The sequence below is a fragment of the Ambystoma mexicanum genome, chromosome 2p (genome assembly GCF_040938575.1).
Source record: "Ambystoma mexicanum isolate Mex_15411 chromosome 2p, UKY_AmexF1_1, whole genome shotgun sequence".
Taxonomy (NCBI): domain Eukaryota; kingdom Metazoa; phylum Chordata; class Amphibia; order Caudata; family Ambystomatidae; genus Ambystoma; species Ambystoma mexicanum.
This window is the reverse complement of record NC_090923.1, coordinates 763068401-763081553: the sequence shown is the minus strand read 5'-3', so window position 1 is coordinate 763081553 and position 13153 is coordinate 763068401. Positions and strand designations below refer to the sequence as shown.

At 45.6% G+C, this 13153-nt stretch overlaps 1 protein-coding gene and 1 non-coding gene across 2 annotated transcripts in view; both read left to right on the top strand.

The window, feature by feature from the left end:
- Nucleotides 1-1334: 1334 nt before the first annotated feature.
- Nucleotides 1335-13153, top strand: part of LOC138566766 (olfactomedin-like) — a 29464-nt gene continuing 17645 nt past the window's right edge. The window contains exons 1-2 of the mRNA XM_069644411.1: nucleotides 1335-1548; nucleotides 11165-11318. Coding sequence (XP_069500512.1) covers nucleotides 1354-1548; nucleotides 11165-11318 — 349 coding nt within the window. The 5' untranslated portion in view covers nucleotides 1335-1353. The remainder of the gene's footprint in view (nucleotides 1549-11164; nucleotides 11319-13153) is intronic.
- LOC138568563 (U6 spliceosomal RNA) lies at nucleotides 8856-8961 on the top strand. Its single transcript, XR_011302893.1, has one exon. It is a non-coding gene; the product is annotated as a U6 spliceosomal RNA (small nuclear RNA).

Below are 13153 nucleotides of genomic sequence, written 5' to 3'. Positions count from 1 at the left end.
GTCCAGAGTGGACCGTAGGGTGAGCACACATGAGCCAGGCCTATGTATATTTCAATGCACCTTTATATGTGAATGGCACCCACATACATTCTCATATACAGCTTAAGTGGACACAGTCCACCGGTGCCTTTTTGAGTGCCTTGTCCTTGCAACTGGAGATCAACCTATGGCACGGATTAATTTATTTTACCCAGAATGAGAACCCCTCCAAGCAATGCCATTCCCACCGACAGGCACTTTGCCTGATATTGACATGATCAAATTTTAGGAGAAAACACTGCTTGAGTTTTGATTTTTTGTAAATATCTAAAACTTGTGAATAACATCTATGTTACTACCGCATGCTACCTGAAGTCTGATCTTTAGTGTTAACATTCGATATCTATATATTTTGCCTTGCTCTTTCTTGCACTTTTGAGTGCCCAGGATAAATGCTCTTAAGAAATGAAATGACTTTTGAAGTCGTTGAATTTCTGAAAGTTTTAGATCTGGGGGCTAAGGATTAGCTCCATGTTTACCACTTTATGATTCTGAATCGTTGAAGTCTTTTCAATGTATCTGTTCAAGATTTGTTGAAATTGTGTAATGTATTTATTTTGTATTTTGAGTATGAATGATGTTTCTATGTATTATTTAGTCTTGCTTTGTTATTTTTCTTTCCTTTTTTTTTGCTCCATGAAATCTTTTATATCTTAAGTGTTTAAAGTCATAAATGTGTGTTTTTGTTTTTATATTTGATTATGGCTATGACACTATAAATAAAAAAAAAATATAAAAAAGAAATTAACTGATTTTAAATGAAATGTAAACTCCCTATCAATGGGCACACACTTCTTTGGGCGTCAGCAGCTCCCTCAATCACTATCGCCATGCATCAGCAAGAGTCACCCTTTTACTGCGATGGAGGTCTATAGTTTTTCAGTCTTTCTTCACATCACAGGCTTTATGCGGTAATGTTGAGTCTGATGTCTGCATTGCTTGACTGTTAACCCTTGCATGGAGTTTCATGTAGTATTTCCCAAATTGCTGACCTTCGCTACTCAGAACAGACTCCATCATTCCCCAAGTAACAGGCCTGATGCCCTTGCATAGGGCCTCACTGATTCTCCCAATATCTGAAATCATGCACTATGACAGTGTCAGTCAGCACATAACTGAGACCCTATATTGGGGTGAAGTGTGTCCCATTCCTAGCTCTTACCCCACTCATTTGAAGTTTGTCAGGCGCATATTTCCAGTGTCCTTTTGGTGGCTCAGACACTGAGCCATGTAGAGGCTTTTGGTGAACCCCTTGCTAAGAAATCCCGGGTTTTCTTTCAGATCAAAGACTTTGAGAAGAACTTAGACTGGTGCATGGAGAAGATGAAGACCCTGACCAAGGAGATCGATGGGCTGAAAGCACCGGCGAAGCCTGAGACGGCAGAATTGGTGGCAGAGGTGCCTTTCGAACACCTGAAAGATGAACTGGTGGAGCTGGAGGTTTTGGTCCAGGCACTCGTATCCACGCTCAATGGCAGCAACAGCTCGGTGGTCAACCTGTATGAAGAGGTAGGAGTCAGACAGCCCTAACCTCACACTCTAGTGTGAAAGTTGTTCTCTAGTCCAGATCCATAGCATATTCCTCTCTCCCAATTCACTTGAGGACTGTGGTGCTGCGCTGAAGGAAGCTTAGGTATTGGTGATATCCTACATTTAGATGTGCTGGGACCAATGCTAAATCATCCAATGGGGTGTCATCACTGGGTGACTGCATGTAAGTATTTTAGGGAGCTTGCACATGAGGTTACATAGAGGTTGCTTCCTGTTTAGGAGAATAAAACAACATTTAAACAAGCATTGACAAATCCAACAGTGTGGGCTTTTGTTTACATGTGTCATAGGCATTTCTTAGGCACTGGTGTTGAGGTACTCCCAGGCCTTGAGATCGCAACAGCTATACAATGGAGTGATTACCTGAGCATATGATGTCACCTGTCAAATGCATATTTAATATTTCAAGCCAGAACTGTTGGCTTTGATGTGGACTATTTTTAACAGGATCTCAGTGCATGGAATGGCTGAAGGCGCACTTGGATACGACATTTCTGTTACACTAAAAGTCATTTAATGTTGTAATTAAGCCATTCAATCTCAGCAGATGGCTTAGAAAAAACTGGGAGGCTAATGTTTGATGCTAATGCTTGCTAGGGAGAGCGCAGTGTTTGGGGGGGGAGGGTAGTGGCTGGGCGTAGCCATAGGGATTAGCATAGCCATAGGCAGTCAGTGGGTCGATAAATAACAAACAACACCCAAAAGCTGTGTGTCCCTCCTCACATGTGGTCTGCCTTCTATCTCGTACTCCAACGCAATTGTTTCTAATTATAGGCGCCACTTAAGCACCACCTAATAACCTAAACGAAAAAGTATTACAGTCAATGGCAAACGAGAAAACAGTTGCTTCCAAAGCTACTTTAATTTCATTTCTAAAATATTGTCACTTACCTCCAGGTAACGGTCCAGATACTCATCCTCGCTGGATGTTGTTGTGTTTCAATATCAACATAGACCCCTAGAAATGTCTATTGCTCAATTTTAAACGGTTTCTATGTTACAAAGAGGTGGCCGTGGGGTTTTTGAAGATTGTACTACCAAGACGTAGCAGAAGAAACAAAGCACTTTCTATTGGTTTTAAATAAAGATACACCGGGAATCCCTTCCAAGATGAAGGTGTAGTTCGGCACAGGCCCACAGTGCCGTCTGCCAGCAACTGGGTGTAGAAGGAGCCATTTGCAAGCGTGTAACTGGAATTGCGAGCAGGGACTCATTGTGGGGTGCAGACGGGTCTCGTGGCGTCTACGAGGCCACTGGACAAGAAAGAAGGGGGCGAGTGTGGCAAGCTTCTTGAAATGCAGCCTGGCACCAGCCGCATGTCGGTAAGTCACTGATCCCCAAGAAAGATCATTTTCACCCAAAATCGCCCTAAAATGAAACGCAGGCACACAAAGCACAATGCATTCTACAAGCATGATGCTCAGGAGGGTTCGTCTATGGGCGAGGTAGGGGGTTTCCCCACTCTAGACCAAGTACTCCCCCCCCCCCCATGTCTTCTCCCAGGCACAGGGCCTACTTTGTGGTTTACGTTATTCTCTCTGCATGCAATGCAGCATCAGTCCGCGCCTATAGTTGTTGTTGAGGGTTTCTGCAGGGGGTACACATTCTGAGCAAGAGGCATTATTGCAGGAATCCTGTATTGCGCAGTAGGAGGACACTGTTGCAAAACGGAAACCTGGAGCATTTCAGCAAAGATTTCACATCGCTCTTCACGACCTCAAGGAGAACTTGCAAAATATGAGCACTCTTGAGCTGACCATAGTACTAGGTACCATGGAAGTCAAATAAACCGGGGGCTGGGTGTCCCCTCAAATAATACAATCCTGTCATGTAGCAGAGCCTACAAATATGCAATAATTGCCACTAAAATTCGTTATATGTAAATTGTATTCATAAATATTCTTCAGTTTGACTAGATGTTATTATTTGGTAGGCCGTGGAGCCAAGTCAGTGATGGAAATGGACATATGTTATTGACGTGACCCACTGGCAATGTGGGTGGAGCCTGAATGATGAGGACGGGGCTGATATGATGTCATATCGCCCAAGAATTCTATGCGCCCCCATGTACCAAGCTCTTCTTTGTCTATACCCACACCCTCCCTGCAGCGAAGAGATGGCGGCAGAGATCAGGAAGGGGTGGATAAAGTGGGGTCAATGTGTGTTACTGGTCCCCTCAAATGTCAGCAGGCAGAGAGGGCGGACCGCCGTTTTCCTTGAGGCAGCCCTGAGCTACAGCCGATTGGCCATCTTACTGATCTTTCCCTTAATTGGCTACGGCACTCATCACTCCATATGCCCACTCCACATTGGAGGTCATTAGGAGTTTGCTGGTATCCTGGCTGTGTTACCACCAGCATACCGGCAAACGGTACTACCATTACCGGCACCCGGTCAGTTGGAATGTCCACTGTATTCTGAGTGCCGGTAACCGTGGTCAATTCCATGGGGGGATTGCCAGTATTTTTTGCCAGTAAGGTAGAGGAATGACCTCCAGCTTTTAGCTGGAGGTCATTCGGGTCAGCTCACCGGTAAACTTGGACTTTGCCGGTGCGGTAACGTGCTGGTAAACAGAATTACCAGTACGTTATTACCGCACCGGCAAACTCCTAATGGCCCCCATTGTCTGTTTTCTTTTATCAGAGGAGCACAGGGATAGGGACAGGAGATTCCCCAATCATTGACTACTTGTAGTTTTTGCTGTTCCAGGCATGGGTTTGAACTTCAAGACGTGGCAGTCAAGCGAGCCAAGAATTGAGAGATTGCTATTCCAAGGAGTTCCAGCTCGATTTCTTGGCAGTGCTCGGTCCAAAATTAATGAAATTGATCAGCTGTTCCCTTTAAGATTTGGTTGGTGATCAACTGCCTTCTCACTCTCTTCATCTCTAATGCATCCAAAAAATAAATGTTCAGTAACTACCTCTTGTTCGAACTAGAAAACAATTATTTTATGTTTTATTTTAGAAGCACAAAAAAATTAGACAACAGTAACCGGAATTCAGGGGCCAGATTAACATTTGCACCAGTGGTAAAAACATGAGCAAATGTATTTAGTACCAGTTTAGCTGCTTTTGTAAAATGGGATGGAGAAACCAGTTTTGCCCGAATATTAACTAATGATGTTTGCACTTGGGCAAAAACTAAGTAGTTTGATTTTTAATTTTGGCTATAAAATGGTGCTAAAACTAGTGCCTGTAAGCTGAAACTATTGTCCTGGGACGATAGAAGACAGATGAGAGTGAGCAGGATCACAGCCTGTGGATGTTGTTTGGTATTGTACCCACTCATTGAACATCTATGGCGATTCACTCCCAATGCCGGCCCGTTCCGGCCAAAGAACAGCCCAAGAGATCTCTTTGATTTTAGCCCTGTGCTTGCTGAGCAGCCTTCTGAAGGAGCTCATTTAATTGCAGCTGCACCAGCTTCTACTGTAATAAAATTGTCTTAACCCAGTGTGTATTCGGCCAAATCATTTATATGAATTAAATGGGCCATTGCATCTGTTCCTTACACTAAATGCTTGTTAAATACGAGCATTGCCAAAGCCACATATGTATCCCTTGTATAGGCATTAGATAACAACTTGCCAGGCAATGCCATAATATGCACAGGTGCTGGCCTCATTTGCCAGCTGTTGCCATCTTGTGACCAGGGAGTAATGGCAGTGCCTGGACAATGCAGATCACATGCCTACACAAAAACCAAAAATGTTAGCTTCGCCAATGCTTGTCTAATGCTATATGTATTGCCTGGGAAAAAACAGAAACATATTTTGCCTCAAAGTATTATTTTGCACATTCGAAATGTGCTATAACATTTTTTTTTGTTTTTCTTTAGGACATCAATAGAAGAAAAATGAGCTTATGTGCTCAGTTGTCTTGCTTCAACTAAAAATGTGATATTACTCAGTAAGATCACCTGGTGCATTCACTGGCCACTCCCCACCATACCTGAGGCTGGGCGATCTGATCCCCGCTGTTTCCTCCTGTGGTTACTTGTAGACCCCATTGCTGACAATTGCCCTGCATCCCCTGTTGTTAGAGCCCCACTCCCTTGTTTCTCTGCTCCCTAACCTTGTTCTTCACCCTATGTTTGTAAAGCGCTCTGTTTCTGTTTCTTCCTGAAGCTAGGCTCGCGTTTGCTAAGTACCCTAATTATAATAATAATAATAATAATAATAATAATAATAATAATAATAATAATAAACGATCATGGCAATCCCTACAGAAAAAAAAAACCTGCCAAACCATTTAATTCGATTGCAAATATCTCTATGTGTTGGGGAAAAACCTGCTTGTCCATTCCACCTAACACCCGTAGCATAACAGGAGATGTGAGATACAGGGCCTCATTATATTTTGTGCGGAATGGGTTTAACAGAGCCGGTAATGTTGCCGGCGCCGTTAAACCCATTCCGCACAATTACGAGGTCCCCTCGAAGGACCCGCTCGGGACGTCTGGTTTTTCCAGACATCCATAGCGGGTCCCGCAAGGGGACCAGGGAGCTAACAACGGACCCGTTCGTAATGGGCCCATTGTTAGCTCCCTCCCCATTCCCATTGAGCCATATGAGGGCTCGAATGGGAATGGGGAAGGACCGGGCCCGGGTTCCCTGAAGGAGGAAATACCGGACCCTCCATACTCGGAATGGCCCAGTATTTCCCCATTCAGGGAACCCGTACCTGGACACGATTTTGGAGGCAGCCATGCCCTTAATCAGCCATACCCTTATCTGCCTCCAAAGTCGTAATGAGACCCTCAGTGTCAGTGTGTCTCAAGGAAATCAAAATTAGAGACATTCTTTAAATATTATGTGGCACTGCCCTCTTGTGGCATTTTTAGGGAACAATAAAAAAGGCACAACTATACAACGGAAACTTCTGGTTATCTGTTTTTTCTTTAGTTTTTAAGAACAATCATGAATGCCCTTCAACAAGCAACGTGTGTGCGAACCTTAAAGCGGGAATCTCACCATCTCATGAAATCTCATGATTCATGCCCGGTCCATTGAGACCATCGATGGCGTCGTGCTTCTTGTCATACGTCATGTTTTTACGTTTTCTAAATCCATTGTTAATATTTTAAATATATTTTAACCCCTCAAACCGACAGATCATTGCCATTTCGCCCCTCCTCCTTGTCACAGTCCATACGTCTATGCGGTGAGCTAGCACTGCACAGTCTCTTCGGCCTCAGCAAATAAAATAAACATTGTTCTAGCCCTCTAATTCAGGATTAAGCAATAGAATCTCCTCAAGGCTCCAGTCTGGTCTGCCTCCCACTTGAGTTGTGTAGCTGCTCGCTTTGCCTATGCCGTCCCCATCGTCTCTGATGGGTTTCAGCTGTTCCTGGTTTCTTCTTTGCTCCCTCTGGTAGGAGAGCTTGCTGAGCAGGCCCTCAGGTTATGATAGGCTCATAGGCTGCAGGGCACTGAATCTGCTGTGTGCCACGCAGTGTTGATCTTACAGGCCCTCCGGTGCTTCTCCTCAACGTCTTTCCCACGGGAGTAGATTTCAGTAGGGTGTGGGGACACCCATCTCAGGATTGCTCTCCAGTCGGCTTTTCTTTGATCAGTCGGGGCTCCGTGGTTGGATCGGTTCTGCAACAAGTTATGTGGCATGTAACTGTTTTTCAATGTGACATGCCACATTATTCCGAATACTAATGTGGCGTTAGCCCCACTGGGCTAAAGTAGGCCCCCTGAACCCTCACCTGCTTGCTAGCGGTTCGGAGACCTTATTAATGTGAAAATAAGCTGCGCTCTGAGTTGCCCATCGTTATCAACAGTAGGACAATGGGCCTCATTATAAGCATGGCTGTCTGGGAACTACGGTACTGGTAAGCATTCCAGTACCATAGATCCCGGACCGCCATACTACGAGCTGTGCTCGCAGGCGCCTGTCAGCCCGCCAGGTCTGGCGGGCAGAGCGGCACCCGCGAGCGCAGCATGTCAGATGCACCGGCACCGTCAAGGACGGTGCCGCTGCATCCGACGTCCCCATTCCCATTGACTCCTATGGGGCTCAAATGGGATTGGGGACTGGCAGGCACCGGCACCCAGCATGCAGGAATTACCGGGTCCGGCAATGTTGGAATTACCCGGTAATTCCTCATTGACGGGTGCCGGTAAAAATGCAATTCCGGCGGCAGCCGTGCCCGTTTTACAGGCACGGCTACCACCATGCTTATAATAAGGCCCAATGTGTTCTAGTGGTGCTAACGAGGCTGCCTGTATTCATTTGACCCAATAGTGCTCACAAGACACCCTGGGATGCAATCTTTATTTGGGTAAGGTGTGTTTCTTGTTGGGAAATCCCAGACCTACACCCCCAAATGATACTGACCAAGCTACGCCTCTGGTTGTTGCTTCAGTGTATCGCAGAGGCTAGGGCACCAGGGCAGAGCTAAGCAGCACTTGGAGAGAGGATGTTCTCAATCTGAGACTGTGACTTTTCAGTGAAGCTCCCAGAAGAAGTCTTAAACTGAAGAGCAAGTACACCTTCGAACGTGCGGGTCCCAAACTATCCCAATAATGACAGAGATAATTGATTGAAGAAGCGCTGTTATCGATCCTGGCCCAGAAGTAACCAAAGGTCTGGACCCAAGCATCAGAAGATTGCCCATGAAGAGTCCTGGTGCCCTCCTGCGGATCTGCAGGGCTCTGTGGAAGCAGAGCTGAGCAGTAGAAGGCAGATATATGTAGGATGGAGATAATGGATGACATTTTTGGAAATGTGGGCGTACATACTTGAGAGTTAGGAGCTTGCTCCTCCAATACAGTAGACCCTGTCTCAGCCCCATTGCACAGAGCGGCTCGGGATGTCATTTTTCGTAAAGTGGAAGGAGCAGGGAAATCTGTTTCTCCCGAGGGGTCTGTCCAGAATATATAATTTAGAGGATTGTGAGATAGAACATTTAGGCAGCCACCATGCTGTCCCCCAACTCGTTATCCCCTAGGACCATCCTTCTGTGGCAGTCGAGGGGGTGTGCCTCAGGACACAGTGAAAGGGTTTATGCCACCTTATCATTGTGCCACTCTTTAGTGGACGTGCACCATCTGACATGAGGTGCCCACGAATGCAGAGAAACATGAGATCTAGATGTTTTCCAGTTATGCTGAAACTCTCGCGTTCACTTAAAAAACTGGGTCAGAAGTGGTAAGCCTAGTGTGCTCTGTTTGAAGTCGAGTTTCAGTATTTAGGAAGGCTTCCACAACCCTGAGTTTATCCAAATAAAAATAATCCATCCACAAATGAATGCTTTGAGTGCTCGCTTCGGCAGCAGATATACTAGCATTGGAACGATACAGAGAAGATTAGCAAGCCCCTGCGCAAGGATGACACGCAAATTCGTGAAGCGTTCCATTAAAAAAAAAAAAAAAAAAAAAAAAAATGAATGCTTTGAAAAAGAAAAAGACTAAGCAGGCACAACGTAGGATGCAAGATGAGGACATTTGATTAACTTGTTCTGATAACGTAGCCTTGAGGAATGATACACTCAAGATGGCTGAAACATGTTGATTGCTGGGTTCCTGTTAGTACTCTGTTTAGTTTGCGAAGGATGTTGAGTGTATGTTCCTTCTTTTAACACTACTTAACAAGGTCTATTAGGAACACAACTGGTTATAGCTTTGTTAGACATGTTTATGTTGAAATACAAAAATAAGGGCGCCCCACGACTGAGAAGAAACATAGCCAATGGGTTGATGGGTTGATTTCCATCCAAGAGAGTCTGCACCCATGTTTTAGCTCAATGCACCTTTAAGAGCTGGAGAAATATACACTGTCCTGCCCAAAAGGAAAGTCCAGCACTGAAATGCTGAACAATTCTCCTCTGAACAGGAGAACCAACAACAATCCAAGACACGTGCTTCAGCCTTGTTGGACCTCATCAGTGAGATACATTTGTGCCCTTCTAAACACAGTGAGCAAGGGGTCCATGTCGGGGTTACCCATAGTATCCTAGAACTAAACCCCACATAAAAACAAAACATGTATGAGCCCAACAACTGGGAACCAATACGGCCAAATACTGTGTTCTATGGGCTGGTTCAGACTCGGGAGGGTCTACAGCAATGTGTTAGCTCGCTGTACTGCTCACAGAGGAGAAATCCCCATTTGCGCATCAGTCTGGTCCCACCCACAAGAACAGTCCAGAACCGAAATGATAGGCAATTCTCCATTGAGCAAGAGTAGCATCAGCAATCATAGACATGGGGTCCAGCCTTGCGGAGCACCATCAGTGAGGAGAATGTGTGCCTCTTTAGGCAAAGTGAGCAAGCGGTCCATGATTTGCTTTCCCTTAGTAACCTAGGGTTAAAACCACACCTTTAAAATATATATATACAAATGTTTCAGCCCTCGGCTGACACCAAACCCAGCCAAATAACCTTGGTTGGTTCCTAAAGAGCAGGGCCTGAAACCACATTTTAGCCTCCTGTATCTTTCACAGATGGAAAGTCAACATCCGCTTTTTAGGTCACTGCGTCTTTCATTGATGATGCCCAATAAACTCAGCTTCTCCGCACTGATGATGCCCAGGAAGGCCGAAACATATTTCTGAGGTTTCTAATGTTTCTCTTGTCTGTAGGATAATTGCCTAGCATTTCAGTGCCGGACTGCCCCTATTGGTGCGAACAGTCTGATATGCAAATGGTTATTGCTCCCCTGTGAAAGGTGCAGTGAGCTAACACGCGGTTGGTTGTAGACCCTCCTGAGTGGGAAGCATCCCAGAGGACAGGTTATTCGGCTGTGTTCGTTTTCAGAAGAGGGGCTCTCACAATTGTAGCAAACATGTCTCTATAATATACCTTCTTGGAGGCCCCATTGTTGCTGCCCCAGACAATCTGCCATCCACTATGTCGTCTTGAAGCTGTTTATGGTGTCGGCCATCAGTTGAAAATCTCTTCAGATGTCCCTCAGCAGCCAGCACTGAGGAATTTCCACTTTGCCTCTATTGTGGTGCCCCTTTCCTTCCTCAATCATGTGGGTAAGGATTAATCACTGTCATTTGACTACCTCCTATATCCCTCACCCAAACAGGGGCATTGTCCTTCTTTGCTTTCCATTAAGTGACTATTTTTTATCTATAGGGCAGTTTGCCAAGATCGTGTGACTAACCCACTTCCTCCCACTTCACACAGCCCCAGAAAATCAGGAAAGACCCAGCGCTGATCCCACAAATCCTCCCTCTTGACATAATGGGAATGAACCTCACATTTTTGGTGTAGTTTCAAGCATGAGCTGTCCTCCTGTGGGTCAGGTATGGTGCACTCCTGCGGGGAATGTGAAATGCAATACATTTAAAAAACACTACGGTGGAAAAAAACGTAAAAATATAAAACACAATTGAAAAAGAGACGTAAGGAAGCGGAAAAGAGCAACCTAAATGACAATTTCTAAAATGAAAACGAGTCTAAAGCGTGCCATAAGGTTACAGTTAAAGGCACTGCTTAAAGTCAACATAAGCACTTCTAAATAATATATTTGAAAGAGTAGCCATAATCAGGTGTTCAGTCACAAGAGCAATACAAATTCATGCTAAACGCTCTCCTCTCCTTTCATTTTTCTATAAGGTTCAAAATATATCGAACATGGTGAGCCAGTTGGAATCCTTTGACAAGAACAAACTGTTGCAGCTACGACGGGAAATGGAGTCCCTCAAGGAGCGACTCCAGGACTGTGAGAAGAGCCCCAAACAACCGGCAGAACCAGCTGAAGTTCCCTATGGTTAGTATTCTAGAAAGTTCCATGACACATGGAGACGAGAGAGCAATGTAGTATGCATTAGTTGTATAATAGCAGCAATAAGTGTACCCATTTGACTCTTCACCCTTTGAGTGCCTTTAGGCCAGGGATACTCATTGTACAGCCGACGGCCCACTTGCAGACCTTCAGACCATTTGCTGTACTGCTCCCCCCCCCCCCCCTCCGCCCTGAAGGCATCCCCTTCACTCTGCCTCTGTTGCAAAGCCAGGCACTGCAGCAATGGAGCTGATACGAAGCCTGGATGATGAGTTCAGAGCTTTTCTGTTGAGCCTTTGAAGTATTATACTATCAACCTTGATGTCAGTATCAAGTCAGAATGCCAGTCTGCCACAGTTACGGGGGTTTGGCGAATGTGAGAAGGGGGGTGTACCAAGTAGGAGCAGCTAAGAGGAATTAACAAACGTTGGCAAAGCTAATAATTTTGGCACTTGAAGTTGTTTATTCGGTCCCACCACAACATTGCGGGGACACATTATCCTGCCGCAGCTGCAACGGGATATGCGCCCACCATTAAGTCAGGCAAGCTAACAGAAGTGAAGTGCCAGCCAGCCATAGCGACGCCCTGGCTGGCTGGCACTTCTGTCAATCACTGTAACTCATGTGAGGGGTCACCGGAGGAAATTACTGTCCCTTTGTTTCCCCAGGTCACCGAGGCGTCTTTAACCCTCGGCGAACCTGGGAATTATGATACATATTTCGAGGTTTATGAAATATGGCTTGAAAAGTACACAATTCAAGCCATCATTTATAAAGCTTTGCTGATGGACAAAGACGCCCCATGCTTTGACCGTTGTCAAAGCTTTAAAAAAGATGGATTGAATTGTGTACTTTTCAAACCATCTTTTATAAACCTCGAAATGTTTAAAAAAGATGGTTTGAAAAGTACGCAAACCATAAGGTATGCACACAAATATATAAATGTTATATATTTGTGTGCGTGCCTTACTATGGTTTGTGTAATTTTCAAGCCACCTTGAAGTACACAAACCATAGTAAGGCACGCACACAAATATATAAATGTAAGCATTTATATATTTATGTGTGTACCTTACTATGTTTTGTGAGACGGCTGAAGGTAGCGAGGTAAGGTGTGAGAAGAGAGAGGTGTGGTAGGGTTTGGCAGAGAGTGGCGAGGGGTGAGGTAGGGTGTGGGTATAGTGCTGAGGGCTGAGGTAGGGTGTGGGCAGAGAGAGCTGAGGGCTGAGGTAAGATGTGGACAGAGATGGGTGAGGTCGGGCGTGGGCAGGGTGAGTTGCAATATGGTGGCTGGGGGCATGAAGGTTGGCTGGGGTTTGTGAGTTTTGCACAGGGAGATAAGATAGGGTGGTGGAACAGCGCAGTGAACTATTGCACAAAGGGGTGAGATAGGGTGGGTGGAGGCACAGTGGTGTGAACTGGGGTGAGCTAGGATGGGTGGTGTATGGTACTCAAGAGGTGAGCTAGGGTGAGTCAGAGAGGGGGGATGTACGTTGGGTGTTGTTTCAGAGAGGGGTGAGATAGGGTGGGCGGTTTTGGTTACAGAGGTGTAAGCAAGGGTGTGTGGGTCTTGTCAGAGAAGGGTAGCGTAGGGTGTGTGGGTGTGGTCTCAGAGAGGGTTGAGGTAGGGTGGGCATTTGTGCTTGAAGAGGGGTGAGCAAAGGTGACGTCAGAGAGAGGTGAGGTGGGGGATGGGTGACATTAGAGACGGATGACGTAGGGTGGATGGGTGGGGTCAGGGAGGGGTGAGCTATGTTAGGGGTTAGCTAGGGTGCATGAGATCAGAAGGATGACTCAGGATGGTTCAGTGCTGTAAGAGG